General features: G+C 35.5%; 1 protein-coding gene across 3 annotated transcripts in view; it reads right to left on the reverse strand.

Moving 5' to 3' along the window:
- Positions 1-19143, reverse strand: part of LOC136034124 (cytosolic 5'-nucleotidase 3-like) — a 59250-nt gene that overhangs the window by 14106 nt on the left and 26001 nt on the right. For 2 of the 3 annotated variants that reach the window (XM_065715282.1, XM_065715283.1), the window contains exons 2-4: positions 11738-12154; positions 8014-8236; positions 995-1170 (exon numbers count right to left, since the gene is read on the reverse strand). In XM_065715282.1, coding sequence (XP_065571354.1) covers positions 995-1170; positions 8014-8236; positions 11738-12020 — 682 coding nt within the window. In that variant the 5' untranslated portion in view covers positions 12021-12154. The remainder of the gene's footprint in view (positions 1-994; positions 1171-8013; positions 8237-11737; positions 12155-19143) is intronic. The other variant, XM_065715284.1, reaches the window with a different exon arrangement.

A 19143-nucleotide genomic window follows, 5' to 3' on the forward strand; every position in this document is an offset into this window, starting at 1 on the left:
TATTTTTGGCGTATGTTTCCTTTTTCCTTGACAAAAAAAGGGACAAATACAATTATAGCTCCAAGATAATCCTCTTCTATCAAAGCTAGCTTAATTCTCTTTTTTATCTTCGTAACGGTACAAGCTAGGATAATCCCGACTGCACTATTCGATTTCTCGTGCTGAGTTTACCCACGACGGTAAGAAGGTATTCCATGGTAAGAAATATGCTTTGATCCCATTGGTTTATTTTTTGTCGTATTTTTGCAAGCCAATAACATTTACCCTGACAGAAAAAATTTACCCTGTCTATTAAAAACCAAGCTAATTAACGTTGAGCAGCAAATCTAAACTGACAAGGAAATACAATTCCAGCGAGGCAAATAACTCCATCTTTTTAAAACTCGATTAGTTTTAAAAGCAAGCCAAAAGAACGTATAGTCTAGAGTCGCAGTACTCTTTATAAGAACACTCTATTTATCTGTAGTGTCATTATGTCCGCTATTTAAGACGCTTTTGAAATTACACAACGGAAATTTGTAGAACCATAGAAATTATACCAACGTTGCTTGATGTGGCAGACATCTAAGTGGACAAGATTCTTTGATGCCATAGCAAAAGATTAGTTAGCGCTCCGGACATGAAATCAGGGGTTCGAGTCCTGGTATTGCTGGTTATTTGATTTGTAATGGGGTCATTAGTGTGTTCTGCAAGCTCAGCCAGAGTCGACACAGCTCTAAAAGGGTACCTGGTAAAATCTGGTGGGGGGGGGGGGGTAAACACGGGAAGCGTCGGATGAATTGCCCTCAACCATGCATTGCACTCTTGGTCGAAGGCACTGAATCAGGAGATCGGTACCTGCACAACGCACACCATTGGTCAGCATGCGAATTTTTATTTTATTATAGCAAAAGAAAAAGCGAGTCTTCATTTAGTTTTTCGAATAGCTTAGACCCATGTGTGAGTAACTTACCCATTAGTGAGTAACTCACTAATTACTGTAACAATTACTTACCAATGAGCTTTCCATCAGGTGCAAAAGTGGCGAAATTACTAATAGTATGAACGTTCGGCCGTTTCAGGTCGTATTGAGCTAGGCATGCATCTATTATGTCTCCAGTACCAGCAGAAAAGACTAGAAAAGGTATATTCATCCTGAATGTCAAATCAACAAATATGTCCAGTCCGTCTCTGAAAAAAAAAATATATTAAACAAAGCTTAAGACGACGATGAGTGTTCACAATTATGGGAATACTTTGCAAGAGATGAAGAGCAAGAAAAAGAGACAGAAATCAATAAAGGGGATGAGAAAGGGAGAGACATAGATATAGGAAGAATAAAAATTGAGGACAAAGGATGAGAGAGAGATAGAAAGACAGAAGAGTGGGAGGAATGAGCGACAAAAATGGAAGGAAAGAAAGCCCGAACGTCATATCTACAAGAATATTCAAACATAGGTTAATATAAGCTAAAAAAAAAACTAATATTGGCAAAGAAAGATATGTATCAAGAACAAACTTATTATTCTATTACTGAAAGAACTTTAGAAGATATAGAAGATGAAAAAAAAAATACACAAGGAGGTAGACGGGCGGAGGGGTAAGAGAGAGAGAGGGGAATGAAGATATTTTTAAGAAGGAAATAAATACCCAAGGGTAGGGGACCAGGAGGAGGGGAGTTAAAACAATTCCCTCAAAATATGAAAACTTACTTCTGGCTGTTTAATTACAAGATGTCAAACTTTTAAGAAAAATTTCGGAGCTTATCCGTCCCCTCGAGTCAAAATTCTGGATACGGCTCTGTTCACAGGCAATAAAAGGATAGATGGAAAAATAAGGTTAAATTTCACTCTACTATCTTACAAAACACTTTGAACAAAGCCAAATCATTTTATTCTAAAAAAATACTTTCATGGCCATTGCTTGTGCCACTTTGCACCACGCACCTTAGCCAGGGTTTATACCATAAATACATATTATCAATTAATGTAACCTGCGAGTAAAAAAAAAAGCTTAAAAATACGAAGTTTATTAAGGATGTCCTAGCCAAATGATTGGTACACTAGACTTAAAATCCTTTGTCCGTGAGGACTGGGATTCGAGTTATAGGGTATCTGGTTATTTAATTTGGAATGGGGGTTAGTGGTGCGACTCTATAAGCTCAGTCAGAGTTAGCCCTATATGGGAGAAATATTGGAAAGATAATCAAGAAGGATGTGCGAAAGCACAGGATGCCTGGTCCGTAGCCCCCCATTGCACTTCCTGGTTGAAGGACCATGAAAAGGATATCAGCACAGCCAGTTAGGATTGTTAAGTCTATTTCTGTATTCTTTACCTTAATTAAAGGGTGACATTGTATTCGTAAAAGACAGTCAGGACAAACGTTCTTCGTACTGCACACGTTTCGTGTTTATATCTGTAAGCTTTGAGACTGGCCCAACAACAACCCTTGGAGATCGTTTCGGAATAAACTTTGAGGGAAGGACATCATGGTGTTAATGGGTATCTAGGCAAATTAAAAAAAAAAATCCATACTCAACTTTGCTCCAGCGAAATTCAATCATATTCAGTAATAGTCGAGAATACGAAATTTCTGGGCCATGGGAAATAATAACAAGAGCAAATTTCTGAATTTTTGCGAAATGGTAAGATTGTCCATAAATTAAACTAAAATGCCATATTAGGCCAGCATACTCTAAATATGACCTAAGAAAGGTGTAGTAGATCTTTATTAAAAGGGACAATGGGGCGTAAAAACGTACCTGCATGAGAGAGGGGGGAGGAAAGAACAAGGTGGAATGAAAAATGTGGGATTAAAAAAGAAACCTTCGCTGAGACATCTAACCTCTTTAATCAAAGCACAAATTTTCCATCCAATTCATTGTGAAGACTATACCAATAGGCGCCTTTTCTTGTATATAAAAGACATCCGTTATGTAAATTTTCTCTAAACAAACAACCTTGAATTGGTTACATTAAAAAAAACGTGAGATAAAAAAAAGCTGTTATGAAACAGTTATATTTTACTTATGAAATCAGGATTGAGCTGTTAATAGGCTTGTTCAAGCAAATATCAGTAATTGACAACAATCAAATATTTATTTAATCCTTGATTAAAAAGAGACGTTAAATGTTGATAATGATTAATCTCTAACTATAGATTCATTTTACTGACATTAAATTATATATTACCATAGTTGATCTCCTGTTTGGGCGTATGTGTAAGGGATGCAGAGTAAAGGAGTGAAGGGCAGGGGCGTAGGTTTAAGGAACGAAGAATAAATGAGAGAGATGTTTGAAAAGAGTAAAGGAGTGAAGGGTAGGGGCGTAGGTGTTGGGAATGAAGAGGAAAGGGATGAGATGGTTCAAAAGACTAAAGGAGTAAAGGGTAGGGGCGTAGGTGAAAGGGATGAGTAAGGGAATAAGATTGTTTTGCCAGAGTAGGATGCAACAAAACACAATTTTTCATCTTGGATGACATTTTCATTCTTACAGTAGAAAGTTTTTTTTTAATCTGAGCGACTAAAAAACACATTGTTATTGACATTTTGAATTTTAAGACACATCTATAAATTCCTACTAACACTTGCCATACAATCATAAGACATTCACAAAAAATTGAATCATAACCTACTGAACCACTGGGGCACGTGAACAGGACTTTTGGAATACTAGCGTTTTGGGAGGAGGAATATTTTAGCTTTTTCGCAGGATTCATGATTTTTTTTTGCATATACAGTTATGGTACAAAGTATTTTTAATAAAAAAGTGTATTAGAAAAAATTTCATCAAAAATATGTTACTGCGAAGAAGACTTTGGGAAGACTGCAAAATTCACCACTACTACCCAGCACTACTTTTACACAAGTTAAAAAAAATGATCTCACATTGCGTGGTCCATTTATAATTTTTATGGATATATATTAAGAGCCGGCATTGGATAGATGTTAGATATATGAAAAGACATCAAGAGCCAAACTCGAATCCACCATTGCTACCCCACTGTTTTCAGGCAGACTGAATTATTTTGCCAGCTGGAAGGTCTAATGTGGGCTCGGATTAAAGAGGCCACCCATAAGGCCACCTCAGACACCTTGCCACTGTGACCTTGTATTAGTAGTTATAGCTTTATAAAAGTCAAAGGAAACGATATTTTTTCAAGTTCTGGATTAGTATAACTAAAAATTTAACCCTTGTTATATAAGTGTACATTCAAATATTTCATAAGCTTCAGTTATATTATATAAGTAATTTAATTTTGTTTAACTAATTAGTTTATTTGTTTAGTTTGCTTATATGTGTGTAATTTGCATTGAATTAGGAATCACTTTATTCTGACAAGCTATCGCAGTCAAGAATAAAATTCAGATAAATGGCACACGTACCTACACCAAAAAAAGGACTAGCCCCCGTTAAACACTGACGTACAGTAATGCACAAATTAATATCAGAAGGGTTCCGTTTGGACAGCTGGGGGTTCTAACCTATCTCTTGTCGTCATTAGTTTCTTAATTGTAAACTCCTTTGCTTTCTTTTCTGACCAAGCATTTACTTCCATCGTCAAGTAATATATTTTTATGTTTATTACTGAGAAGAAATTTACCACATTGCAAATCAAACTAAAACAATGTATACGAAGGGACGGTAGTTGCAAAGCAGATAGCGAGATAATATTTATAGTAGATACATTAGATAATATTTTTGACTACTACTATCTTTATGCTATAGGGGTTTTTCTTTTCAGCCTCTGATTCGCTCCATGCATGCGCAAGATAAGCGACAGACAGAGGGCATACATTGCACAACTCTCTCGCTGCGTACTCCGCCACTGTTTACATCAAGGCATCAGTCACTATCGTATTACTGCCACTTGAACATGTCCACCATGATTCATTTTCCCGCCAAGTGTGAATTGCGAAGTGTGATTTGTTTTCTACAGGCAGAAGGCCATAGTGCTGGAAAGAGTTGTTCGTATGGGGAAAACTTCATGAGTGATGGTGTTGTGTGTGAACGGTGACAAAAGTTTACAGATGGCCAAAACAATAAGCATGATGAAGGGGACCAAGGACCCAAGTCTGCCATTTCACATGACCTGGTTGAACGAGTTGCCAGAATAGTTAAAGAAAACGGCCGATTCACTATAACTCCTTTGTCTAAGTAATTCCTGGAAGTTTCAAGGTTCGTTTTGTACTCCATGGTTACTAACAGGTTTAGGCTACAAAAAACTATGTGCACGTTAGGTCCCAAGTATGTTGATGGACGGACACAAAACTCGTCGAATGGCGTCAACTTTGGTGTCAGCGTCAACGTCGAATGGCGTCAACGTTATCACCACAAAGGAGAGAACTTTTCAAAATCGATCAAATCTGGAGATAAAACCCAGATTTGATACAACACACCATAAATAAAACGACAATCACAACAATGGATGCACTCAAATTCACCTAACAAATTCAAACAAACCTTCAACAACAGAAAGGCCGTGGCTATTGTGTTTTCGGACCTAGAAGGTGTGTTCCTTGTGGAATTCATGGAGTCCATAATTCCAATCACTTCAGATGTAAATTGTGTGAAGTCTTACAGTGTTTGCATAGAGATAGTCAGAATAAATGAAGAGGAAAAATTTTTGCTGGAGCTGTTTTGATCTATGACAGTCCTCGTCCGCACACTGCCGGTTCAGCTGAATGACTTTATGAACAATTTCAATAGGACATTTTTGTCAGTCCTGCGTTAAGTCCCGACTTAGCACAAAGCGACTTGCATCTTTTTCCTGAACTGAAAACATGGCTTGGAAGGAAGCACCTTCAAACCAATGAGGACCTTCAAACCAACGTCAAGGATCATTTCAATTCTTAAGAGGCAACATTCTTTAAAGAAGGTATTGGGAAGCTCGTCCACCTATATGAAAAATGTCTCAATCTTTTCGTTGATTATGTTGGAAATTAGCCAAAAGTGCACCAATCTTTCAGTAATACTTATGGCGACTAATTGTTTTATATGAACTTGTCTTTTATTTATAGCCTATTGGAGGTTGAAACAAAATATTGTTATTATCTCTTTGACTATCTTTTTTATCAAACAGTTCGTGGTAACGAACTGTAGTAAGGAGCGACCCGGCTCAATAGTAAACGGACCTATAAAAACAGAATTTTGATAATAATACACCAAAAGAATCAGATTTTTGTGGTGATATTAAATATACAATTTTCATTAAATTTAGTCTTACTCCTCAAAAGTTACGGACCTGAGAAAATTTGCCTTATTTTGGAAAATAGGGGAAAACACCCCCTAAAAGTCATATAATCTGAACGAAAATCACACCATCGCATTCAACGTATTGGAGAACCCCACTGTAGAAGTTTCAGGCTCCTATCTACAAAAATGTGGAACTTCGTATTTTTTGCCAGAAGACCGATCACGGATGCGTGTTTATTTGTTTTTTCTTTGTTTGTTTGTTTTTTCCTGGGATACGATCACCCAGGGGTGATCGTATCGATCAAGTGGTCCTAGAATGTCGCAATAGGGCTCGTTATAACGGAAATTAAAATTTCTAGTGCCTTTTTAAGTGGAAAGAAATACAGCAGGAGATGGAGTCGCTCCACAAAATAGATACGATAACTTACTTCACGAAAGGTTTGTTATTTGAAGCGAAGTCAAGAACTAACAATCTAATATAACACAGCACACCCGATCTGGATGGAGAGATAATTAGTATACATCTGGGGAGTTGTGCTACGGTGCTCTGACCTGAAATGTTTGGAAAAGAACGAGCAGCAAGAACATTGATACAAAAGGATTGTGCTGGTATAAAATCATGTATTCTAATAGAGAATCAATGATGTTGTAAGGCTCTTCAGAGTATAATCACAAGTGAAATGAGTTGCTATGAAGTTGAACAATTTAGCAACCAAGGGACGTCAAATTATTCTGATGCAGGTCCCAGTATATTCTTGGATCAATGGTAGTGGGACGGCAGATGAAGCAGTGACGGCTGGAACATCACTGAAGAATATGGTCCAAAACCTTTAATCACCATTTCACAAGCTGCTGGAAAGCAGTAGTGAAGAGACGGAGCAATGAGAAAATAGAAAAAACTAGAATTGGAAGGTGGAATACAATGAAGCAATAGGTACTTCCAAAGTTAAGTCCCTCGCTGATTAAACACATACTGCGCCTACAAGGTCGGAGATAGGAAAGGTAACTGAAGCTATAATAGGAGTTTTGGAAAGCGCAGACCCAGAATGAGGATGGTTGATTTGCCTTGATGCCAAAAATGCGATATGACCGTTAAAACAAGGAGATATCTGTTTGAAGATTATTCGGGTAGAGTAGACACTAGCTGGAGTTTTTCTATTTTTTCAGTCTTAAGTCGGAGGATATTGTGGGGGAGGTATGGATCTGACGGCCCGCAGAGAATATGGTAAGGGTGGGGGTGGAGGAATCAAATTAGTTTGGGTTCTTTCAGCCAATATTTAGTAATTGTTTATTAGGGGTGCAGAGGCAGTGGGCCTTTAAGGACTCAACCGAAGAATATGGTGTTTATAAGAACATAAATTGGCACTTCTGTCAACAAAAAAAAAAAAAAACAACAGTATCTAGCGTTTGGCAACACTTGGCATTTTTTTTCAGTTTAATAATAAGAATAATCAATGTGTTTTTGGTAAAATAGATTATATTGGTAAAATGTGTCTTTAGTTAAATTGGTAAAATTAGATTAGTAATAAATGTCTGATCTCAGTTCCTGACAGAAAAACGATTACAAAGTTTGTAAAAATTCCAAGTGTTGCCTGAACTTAGATGGCATTGATAGTTTTCTTTTGTCAAAACCAGCGTAAGTTTCCATTCTTATAAGTTATTCATGCTCTTCGGCCTGAGCCTTGACCACGAATGGGTCAAACCCGCAATATACAAACAAAGAAAAGCCCGAGACAGAAGCGCTAGCCTTTCCAACTGGAATCGGTTGATTGGCTGATGTAACAACCAATGAGAAACCAGAAAATTATGACACTAAAGTTTATTTTGTCTGGAATGAACCTGAAATGTATATCCGCTTCTTGAACCATAGTTTCAAAATCCTTCTTGTAGATATCACATTTTTTCAAAGCTTCATGCGCGCCATTATACCACTCAAGCATTAAAGGAATTTTCTCTTTAGGTGTCATGTGAGGGTCCACCTCAATGGGGTAATACTGATGCAATAATCTTCTAGTCTCATCTCTAAATTCTTGAGTAACTACGCTGCTTTGTTCCACAATGCCTAAAAAAAACAGAAAAAAGTTTGTTAGGCTACATTTCTTTTTCTATTTACAATTAAAATGAAATGAGAAACATATAATATTGGGTAAAATCTTTAAGATTTCTACATAATAAAACTTACTATATATTTTCATTCCATTTTTATTCTGCTTAAAATACCTGCACAAAGGGAGATAGATGCAAAAGCATCAGCTGAAAAGTCTATGGGGGGAAATGCCCACTAAATTTTAGAAACAGACTTTTTGGTTACTTCATCAACAAATACCTTTTTCGGTATTTCCGGTGAAAATAGAAAAACAACAAAATTACCCCTTTAGATTTTGAAAAATGCAGGCGCTTCAAACTGGACTTTTTAGGAATTAAGAAACTGAATTCTCAGGGGTAGAAAACATGAAATTAGGAGATATAGAATTGCTGTAAGGATGGGGTACATAGACAGGAAGTAGGACTCATGATGAATAAGGATGCTGCTAAGTCTTGTTTAAGTTGGGAATGCATTAATAACAGAATTCTAGCCGCTCATTTTATGACTAAAAATTGCAGGATATCAGTCATAATAGTATATGCTCCTGTAGAACCGACTGACGGAGATAGTAGTAACTCAGATGAATTTTACTTACCGCTACAGGAACAGATAGACGTTTTTAGAAATATGTTGTTTTTATTAGGAGACTATAACGCCCAGGTCAGTAGAAATATGGATAGATAATATGCTAACACAGGTTAATTTGGTGTAGGAAAAGAAAATAGCAATGGCTTACGTATCACAATCTAGCTATAACCAATACAGTGTTTGGTCATAAAATGGCTCATAAGTTAACATGGTGTTCACATGATGGTTAGATAACCGTATTGATTATGTTATAGTTGACCGAAGACTGGCAGGATGGATACAAGATACTAGGGTATATAGGAGTTCTGTTATTGATGTTAAAAGTAGAGATCACCATAAAGCTGAATTTTGGGAAGGGTAACCATCTCCCCGGAAATCTATGACGTTGGTAGACTCCAGGATGAAAATTTGAGAGAAACTTTCCATGAACAGTTGAATACTAAACTGGAGAGTTTAAATTGGATAGGAAACTGGAGAGTTTAAATATTAAGGAAGAAAGTTAAGACTGCAACTAGGAATATTAATGAAAATTATTTGTGTTTAATAGAGAGGAGGAGGGATTGGTACAAGAGCTATTTGAGTGATAGATTATATGAAAATAAGAAAAATGTAACTAACGAGGAAAAAGTATTAAAATATAAACAAAGGAGGTGTGACGTGGTGGCCATAGATAAAATTACAGAAGATCTTGAAGATGCACCTAGGCGGCATAATAGTAAAATACTGTACAGGCATATTAATAAATTAGGACGGACTAACCAACCATGCCTTGTCCCAGTTAAAGATGGGAGTGGGGCCACAGTTAGTGATAAGCAAGGAGTTAAAAAGAGTTGGGTAGAACACTTTGTAAATGTGCTGCGGGATAGAGTTGCAGGAAAAGATGTAGAGGAGAATTAAAACATTTGTGACACCTTGGGTGTGAAGAAAGATTTATTTTGTCAGGAAGAATTAGTGACAGTACTACATGGATTAAATAATAATAAGACCACAGGTACTGATAGCATGGTAAATAAAATTCTTAAATATGGTGGTTATGAGGTTAGAAATAAGTTACTGAAGATTATGAATATTATTTTTGAAAAAGGGGAAGTACCTAGTGATTTTAGGGAAAACTCTAATTAAACCCGTTTATAAGAAAGGTAATAAGAGTGAGTGGGGTAATTATAGAAGCCTGGTTTCTGAAGGTAGCAAATTACTTAGTATGATGATACTTTTTAGACTTTGATACTTAAGACAAAGCTTTGAGAGAAGAATAGTGTGGCTCTAGGAAGGGTAGAGGATGGTTCGACCAAATTTTCACTTTTAGATTAGCATTTGAGCTTCGTCTGAGTCATCAAACCCCTTCAGTTCTCGATTTTATAAATTATGAGCAAGTGTTTGATTTAGCTGATAGAGGATCTAAACGAAGGTCTTATCCTTGTATGGTATATCACACAAATACATTAAAGTGAATAGAGCCATGTTCAAGAATACTTCTGCTGCGGTTAGGGTAGGAAATGAGGTTAGTAGCTGGTTTCGTATTAAATCAGGAGTTAAGCAGGGTTGTGTTCTATCCCCGTTTATATGGATCATTTTAATGGACGTTTTCATAAAGAGCAAAGCAAAAGCAATGGAGGAACAGGGAATCAAATGGGAGAAGCAAAACTTTCCCGGACTATTATCATAATTATGATCATATCATAGGATCATGATCATAATTAAAGCATCCTACATGAAAGTGTGAGCAAAATGAATGAACTTTTGGAGGTTTTGTGAGTTTAGGGTGCTAGAATAAATTTGAAAAGTAATGTTAAGAAGACTAAGTCACTGAGGCTAAGAATAAGTGAACATGAAAAGGCGACGTTGGGTAACGAAAAAGATCGATCAAGTGGACAGCTTCCCCTAGGCAGGTAGTATTATACCTACGTAACGTATAACTTGCACGGTTTGGGTAGTAAAGATGTTAAAAGTAGAATAGCCAAGGCCCAGGGTTTTTCGCACAGTTGAAAAACATTGGAAGAATAGGAAGATAAGTATGCCAAAGATTAAAATATTGGAAGTTACTGTGATGGCAGTGGTGGTTCTGAAGCATGAGCGCTCCGAAAAACGGAAGGAGATTTGCTAGATGTTTTCCAGAGAAATTGACAACGGATGGTTTTGGGTGCCCGCCGGATGACCGAATTCCAGACAGTAGGCTGTACGAAAAGTGTAGTTCAACCCCACTTTTTGAGGCTATAATGAGAGAAATGTTGAGATGATTTAGGCGCGTTTTGCGGATGAAATATGGCAGATTGCCACAAGATTTTACAATGCAGCTAACCGCCTAAGTCTAAACAAAAGCAGGTTATCTTTGGTTGGTGTGGGAGGATGTCGTAAAGAAAAATTTAAGGGAAATAGGAACTTGTTGTGAGGGTGTAAAGACGTAGGCTTTTTACAGATTCCGATAATGAAGGAGTATGCGTAGCTGTGTCGGCCTCAACCGGCTTTGTGCTGGGGTTTGTTGTTAGTAGTAGTAGTAGCATACTAAAACCAGTGGTGTAACAATATTTTCAGTAAAACTTACTGTCAAACAGTTTGTGGTAACGAGCTGTAGTAAGGAGTTGTTCCCTCCTCAACGCCCCGCTCTTTACGCTAAAGTTTTTTAATGTTTTAAAAAGTAAAGTTGAGAGAAAGAGTCAAACCTTAGCGTAAAGAGCGAGGCGTTGAGGAGGGAACAGCACCTTTCATATACGGAGTAATTTCTGTTCGTTTTAATATTGCTCCTTACTTTCAGTTAAAAAAATTGTTTTTTTTTTATTTCTTCATAAAGAAAGCAATCAAAGATTCACGAAGAAGCAAAAAAAGGAAAAAAGAAGCGCCAAAAACAAGAGAGAAAAAACCAATCACAAAGTAGCAATATAATAAAATTACCATAGCAGGTCAATCCTCTCTTTCCATCGTGGTATGCTTTAGTCATGGTATAATCAAAGTCAGTGATTACTTGAAGCTGATTGCTACCCCCTTTAGCAATAGAGATAAGTTTTTCCTTTACAATAGCAGGGTTCTTAGCATATATCTTTCCACTGGGTACGCGGCCATTTTGTAAATATTCGTGCAACGTTTCACCGGGGGTCATTATGACTTTACTTCGGCACTGGGTTTGTACGCTGGGAGATTTCTGCAATAAATACCGCGTTAAAACTTTATATGACATTGTCTTCTTGAGGTGGGAAACACAACTGATCTTAGGATTTAGGTTTAGTCTTATCAGCGTAATTTGGATTTTTCAAGGTAAATAGTTAATTAGTGAAGATAACAGTTCATACACGCCTTCAAGTTTTCCAAAATCTGAAATAAAATTAATATTCTGTGAATGACAAGCAATGAGCAAGAATACACCAGACCTTTTTTTTTAGAATGCGTTATCTATACCTATTAAGGTATACTGCTGATTTTAAGGCTGAATTCATCACTAATTAATAGAGGAAATTGATAAAATACATAGCCTACAAAATTGCAATAATTCATGGCTCTTTACGAGGGTCTTTTCCAGGGGGGTACAAGGTTTCAACCCCCCTCTTAAAAAATTGTCAGTCCAACTCTTAAAACGTAATATGCATACAAACAAATCTTTGATACATTTTTAGAAATTTCTGTTGTAATCCTCCCCCCAAAGAAAAATACCCGTCCCCCCAAATAAAAATCCTGGATACACCCATTCTCTCTAACGTCCTATTGAAAAACAAATCTAGCAACGAGAAATAAGGTATCAGATTTTTCTTAGAATGGGTAATCCATGGCCAATGGGATATCTAAGCATTAATTAATGGGGAAAAAATGGATAACAGCATTTTTTCTCATTTTGCAAATAGTCTGTGGCTCAAAAACATTCAAAACGAAACATAGAGTAATAAGAAAAGAGACAACATATTTTTTTCTTTCTTTTTGGAATGGTTTGAAAAAAAAAATGGTCTATATCCAGTTTTGGGGGCGATAAAGCATTAATTAAGAGGGGAAAATGGATAAGAGAGTAAAAAAAAACTTTGCACATGATATGTGGCTCACCTTAATCATCCCAATTAATAAGAACAAAAAGTCGAGCCTAAGGATAAATTTACACTGATATATAGATGAGCATTATTGACACTTGAAGGCAAAATATAAAGTTAACAGTATAAAAAAAAAACAATTTTAAATTTTCGTAATTCCTTTATTTGTCTCCATACTTTTCCATTGATCGAAAATAAGAAAATTGAAACTTAGTGAAAGACGACACTATAAAAGACGAAATTTGTTTATAATTTAAGAGCTTACAACTCACTGCAGCACCAAGCCGCCTGAGTCCAGCACAGGTGCAGACGCTCTTATTGCATCCCATTTTTTTCAATCCTTCCCCCTTCACTCCCTCTCAAAAGATTCCAGTTCTTTTCAAAGCCTTTTTCCAGACTTCTTGACATCCACAAAAAGTGCCCTAGTCCTACCAACCTTTTTTTCATTATCACAGTTGCAGCGACAGCTTCAAGCTTGTAAAGAGCGAATCACGGACCAGAGGAAACAAAAGTTTAAAATTGTGTTTTTTTGTTTCTTTTAAACTGCCCAGTGAAAAAAAAGAGCCAATTTCAACTCATTCAGGAATGGTAACTATGATAATGGCAACTATTAAACCATCACAAATATTTTTACCCTAGGAATCTTTGGAATATTAGTACCAGGTATTCATTGTATGCTTAAAAAATCATGAATAAATTGTATCTATCCATCTATCTAGGGTAAAAATTTGAGTTTAATTGGTAGCACAAAGATAAATAAAATTTATATATTCTTTGGACTTCACTTTCCAGCTCATGAATAAAGGCCTTAAGTTTTATATTACAATTATCAAATCTTGATTCATTTTGCTTATTTCTTTTTTCTTCAATTCCTTTTCACCTTTTTGGCCAAATGGTTAGAGTTCCTCAAGGCCCCTTAAATATTGAAGTCCAAGAAGCAAAAATCACAAAAATGAACTTTATTATGAAAAGCACCAAATCTTTGGCAGTAATACACCGGAAAAATTACAATATTAATGACAAAATTTTTGTAAACTATTTTTACTGTATATCAAACATTTATTTAACTTCTCAAATATACCCAGGATAATATACCCTGGGACTCTTTGTTTAACTAAACTTTCTTTTTTTTTAGAGAAAGTTTAAAGTTTTGAAAGTTTTAGAGCTACGTAGAATAAATAAATAAATATAATATATATATATATATATATATATATATATATATATATATATATATATATATATATATATATATATATATATATATATATATATATATATATATATATATATATATATATATATATATATATATATATATATATATATATATATATATATATATATATATAAACTGATGGAAGTAAAGAGCTCAGACGAAAGTTAAGAACAACAAAAGTTATTGCTTCACAGGTTATGAGATGCGAATCGGCGCTACTGGTTCAAATAAACCGACACGTAATATTTCACTAAATTTGTAAAATTCTAAAAAATTAGCGCTTTGCTTCAAACTGATCTTGCTAAAGGTTTTGTGAGAATTTGAATTGTAAACTAAAATTAACTGATTGTTTAGTACAATTAACTCAAATTCATGGGTAATGAAAGACTATTGAAAGCAATTAGTCTTATATTTCATTGCAGGGTACTTTTCTGCTCTTTATTGTGTTTTGTTGTGTCAATTTTGTGTTTTCAGTAAAGTGCTAGTCTTCAGAATTCTACAAATAAGGGAAATAGTACGAGTCATTTTATTTGAACCAATTTGCAGATACATGTTGAATAATCAGTGAAGCAATAACTTTTTGTTTGTTTTAAGTTTCACCTCCGTTCTTTACTTCTATCAGAAAAAATTATTTTTTTAAAGCCCAAAAAACTGGGACAGAATCACATTTTTGGAACAACTTGGTGTTCGATATGCGGTCAGTCAACCAAGTTCCCTACGTCATTCCTCTGGAAAACATTTGACAAATCCTCCTTCATCTTTCATAGCTCTCATGTTTCAAAGTCATACTTGACGGATGTCATCTCTGTAGCTTCAAATATTCTGATCTGAGTTCACAGACTTGTCTTCCTATTCTTCAAATCTTTTCGAATTATGATGGAACACCCTGGCCTAGGCTATTTTACTTTTATATCTTCACTGAATCTACCATCTTTACCAACATTATTATCGAGACACTTATTCTTCTTAATGGTAATTTTCAAACCTATTCTTACAGATTGAACACTCAAACATCCAAAAACTATTTCACTTTGCTAGAATTTGTTTCCAGGGCATTCAAACCATCTCTATAATCTATTTCTAAGAGAATTTTACCTTCCCATGTGATTAACCACTCTTCATAGACTTTGAAGTGTTCCTAGGGATGAAGTCCGTCAAAACAATCCATAAAAAAAGGGATGGAAAAAGACCCTTAATAGCTGCTGATTCAACACCAAACCAGCTACCAACCTCATTTCCGACATTAATCACAAAAATATTATTCTCGTACATAGCTCTCACACTTTAATATACTTATTTTGCATACGGTATAAGAAAAGAATTTAATGAAACTCTTCTATGGGCTAAATCAAACTCCTGTTCATGTATATATATATATATATATATATATATATATATATATATATATATATATATATATATATATATATATATATATATATATATATATATATATATATATATATATATATTTATATATATATATATATATATATATATATATATTAGGGCCCGACCGACATTATCAAGCCGATATGAGGGTCAGTGTAATTATCAGATATCGGGAAAAAGATATACGTTATCGGCAAATATTTTTGTTTGTGCACAGCTTGTCCAGTAGAGGGCACCAGACATCCTCATGCAATTTTTTGCTCGTCTTGTCTTTGGGGGTGGAACCACCAACTAAGTTCGACCATGGTGGAGAGAGCAGAGATGAGTCAAATGAAGTCAAATTAGCAAGATTTCTCTTTCAACCCAGACAAGGATACTTGCTTCGGATAATCCCCTGATTTTGGTGCTATTTGAGCCGCTTTTGCGCCTCTCTCTGCCACTTGGCTAATTTGGTCAAGTGTGATTTACACACAACAATTTTGACATATTTAAACGTACCATTGTTATTTGAATGAACTTTTTTTTCTGATTGTTTTTGTGTTTTATTGATTTATCTGTTTGTTTTTTTTTTCTATGTAAGTGGCCCTAGTTGGTCTTAAGTTGAATAAAAAAAAAAATTATATTTGTTATCAATACTTGTCATGCACACTTGGTGCAGCAACGCTCTAAATGTATGGTGACTTCAAGAATACAATTGACCATACATTTCTGTTTAATGAGTGTTCACTTGCGTGGGTGAAAGATCCAAGATTCAATCTGATAAAACCGTCATATCCAGTCAGGAGCGCAGCTAAGGGGAAGAGGGGTCTTGTAAGGTTGGAAGAGGGGGGGGGGTCCAAGGTGTAGTCACCACGTGCCAAACCCTTAGAATATTTATCTATTTACCTAGGAAATTTAGCTTGTGCGTCCGCATTTGTCAGCATACTGGACGATTTTGTCGACACATTCTTTAAATCCCTCCTCCAAACTTAAAACTCTAGCAGAACCCCTGTATCCAGTGTGCCTAGTATGGTTTCGTAAGTAAGAGACCATATCATATGAATATAAAGTATAGTTTTCACACTAATATGTGAATGACTAAAATTCCCGCTATTTAAATTTGGGTTTTGGAAAATCAATTTCATTTAATATCCTACAGTCCTTTTAATCAGATTTTCATGTATTCGAGTTTATGTAACTAAAATCCTTTCTTCAATTAAGTGTTTCCCTTATTTGTCATTTCCGCAAATGTCCACAATTTTGTTTGTGTGCTCAGAAGCTGCTGATCAGAAAAGGTAGAGAAAATCAAAGAATTCTTATAAATAGCCTAATTTTTGGAATCCACAGTGAAATATTGAGGCTGTTCTTTGATGTGTAATGCACCAGGGAGAATCCTGGAAGTATGAATTTCGGTAGAGATTGTTTAGTGTTGGTTTGGTATATATACATGTATACATATTACTCCCTGCATTTCTAACCATGGAGCCTTCCAGGGGGAGAGGGGCATTTGATGTTAGTTTTTGCTGTTATTTTCATGTAGACTGAATCCTAAATGGTTTTTGGTTGTTTAATATCCTTCTCTCTCCCCATCGAAAAAATCTTTCCTTGGAAAAATCTGTTAAACCATAGTCTTGAGGTATGCCTGTGTGCTTTTTTAAGGGCCAGGCTATTACAGAATCATATGATCATGCTTGAGAGGGAAAAACTTGCCATTTGAAATCTTGCGAATAATCTTTTTGTTTCGGAGATGATGGAAGCTAGGCGATACCGGTACACACCAAGGTATAGTGAGAAGGTTCTTCCATTATTTAGTCTCTAATGGGTCTCAAGGAAAGTTTAAAAATATTTTGGACTGAAACGTACTATTTTTAGCAACATGAATTTTAAGAATCAAACACCTCATTTCAGGACTATTGCACTAATCCTAAACAAAATAATAGGCTAGGCTACATAGAAAATGATCAAACTCATTTCTTTTCCATAAATACTCTCATTTTAAGGCAAATTGAAAAAGGTAAACGATATGGAAGGAATTTCTACGCAATGAGTACGGTTTTCTTAGATTTAAGCCAAAAAAGAGCATTTATTTTGGCAACATATATATTTGTGCCACACACAGATGTATGTATGCCACGCTTCCGTGCCACAAATCATCTCTACGCCTAGAGATCTATGCGTGGCCATACGCTTAGTCAGGCTCGGAAGTTCCGTCAAATATACACGTAAGCCCCAGCCCCAGCCCCAACCTTAAGTGCTAAAGTTCCAGTACGCACTCAAGAAGTTCAAATGATATTTTTGAAATTAACGTTAAGGTATCTAGGTCATATCTAATTTTAAGATAGATAATATGGACTATTTATCTTCAAAATAGCACTTTAGGGTAGACTTTTTTTAATGGATTCAGTACCTAAGGGAGCTAGACTTTAAACAGTTTCGAGAACGTCATTCTTAATGACGTTAGAATTCAGTCTAATATGACAATTGCCTAAATTCAACGGCTGAGAGTACGCACGAGCATCCCTTGACTTGAACATGAAACTAGTCTTAACTTCCCAGGATGTAAGAAATACCCTAAATACTAATCCGGCTATGTGCTAGCTGCACGGCTCTATATGTTCAAGCACCCCTACCCGACTGATCAAGATAGCTTTAACTTCCCAGGATGTAAAGTATAAGGGATAACAACAAATACTAATCCCGCAACGTGCCATCTTGAACGCTTGTGGACAACTAGGCGAATAGCAAGAATACTCCAGTATAAACAAAAATCATTAATAAATCCTGAAAGGTGTGCAGCTTTTCACTGTTGCTTTCCCTTTTTGTTCTCTGCAGACAATTTCCATGTTTTAAATACAATAAAAGCAAGGTAAACGAGGCCTTCTAGAATTAGCTCAAACATGTTTAAATGAACAGACATTAGCACAAACAAGAAAGGAGGCGCCAAACCCTAAAACCCGGAAAGCTGAACTGTCATTCATACTAAAAAAGGTATTTCTTTTGAGCAGTGTGCATTTGTTTTCATAAATCCTAAGCTTTATTCAACTACTTTTCAAGATAGTAAAACACCAGTAAATGGTTCAAATCATGATTTGATTTGCTAGCTCAAAGATAAATAGACCATTCGATTTGCCATTAGACGCTCGTTCCAAGTGCAATAATTACTTTAAAAATCCCTTTAGAATCTTTTATTTGTAGCAGAAAAATGGTCCCAGTTCCTAAAATCTTTGTTTTGGCCTATATCTACAAAAAATCTGTTTTCAGAATCTTTTTCCTTCGAGGTATTTTTAGACTAGAGAATGTATGACAGAACAATTTTAGCCCGATCATATTAAGGAAAAAAAAATCTCTTTGGAGAGGGGACCTGAAATTTTCAATTAAAACAAAACTTTTGAATTATGATGGAATTATAAAAGTATAGCCTCTAACAAGGGGTACTCAAACACAACAATCATTCACATCTAGTACCGAAACACGAAAAAAAAATTCTGTCTCAGACATTTAAATACAAATCAAATGATGGTTCGGTGATGTCAAGCTTTAGCGTCCCATGATTTTGCCTTATACCCCCCCACTCCCCAAAAAATCATTTGTTTTTCAAGTAATTTTTGGTTTTAAATATTCCTAGACTAGAGGATAAAATAAGAATCCAACTTTAAGACTCTGATGCCGATCAGGAGGAACAAAAACTTGTCAAAAAT

This window comes from Artemia franciscana, chromosome 12, assembly GCF_032884065.1.
Source record: "Artemia franciscana chromosome 12, ASM3288406v1, whole genome shotgun sequence".
Classification (NCBI taxonomy): domain Eukaryota; kingdom Metazoa; phylum Arthropoda; class Branchiopoda; order Anostraca; family Artemiidae; genus Artemia; species Artemia franciscana.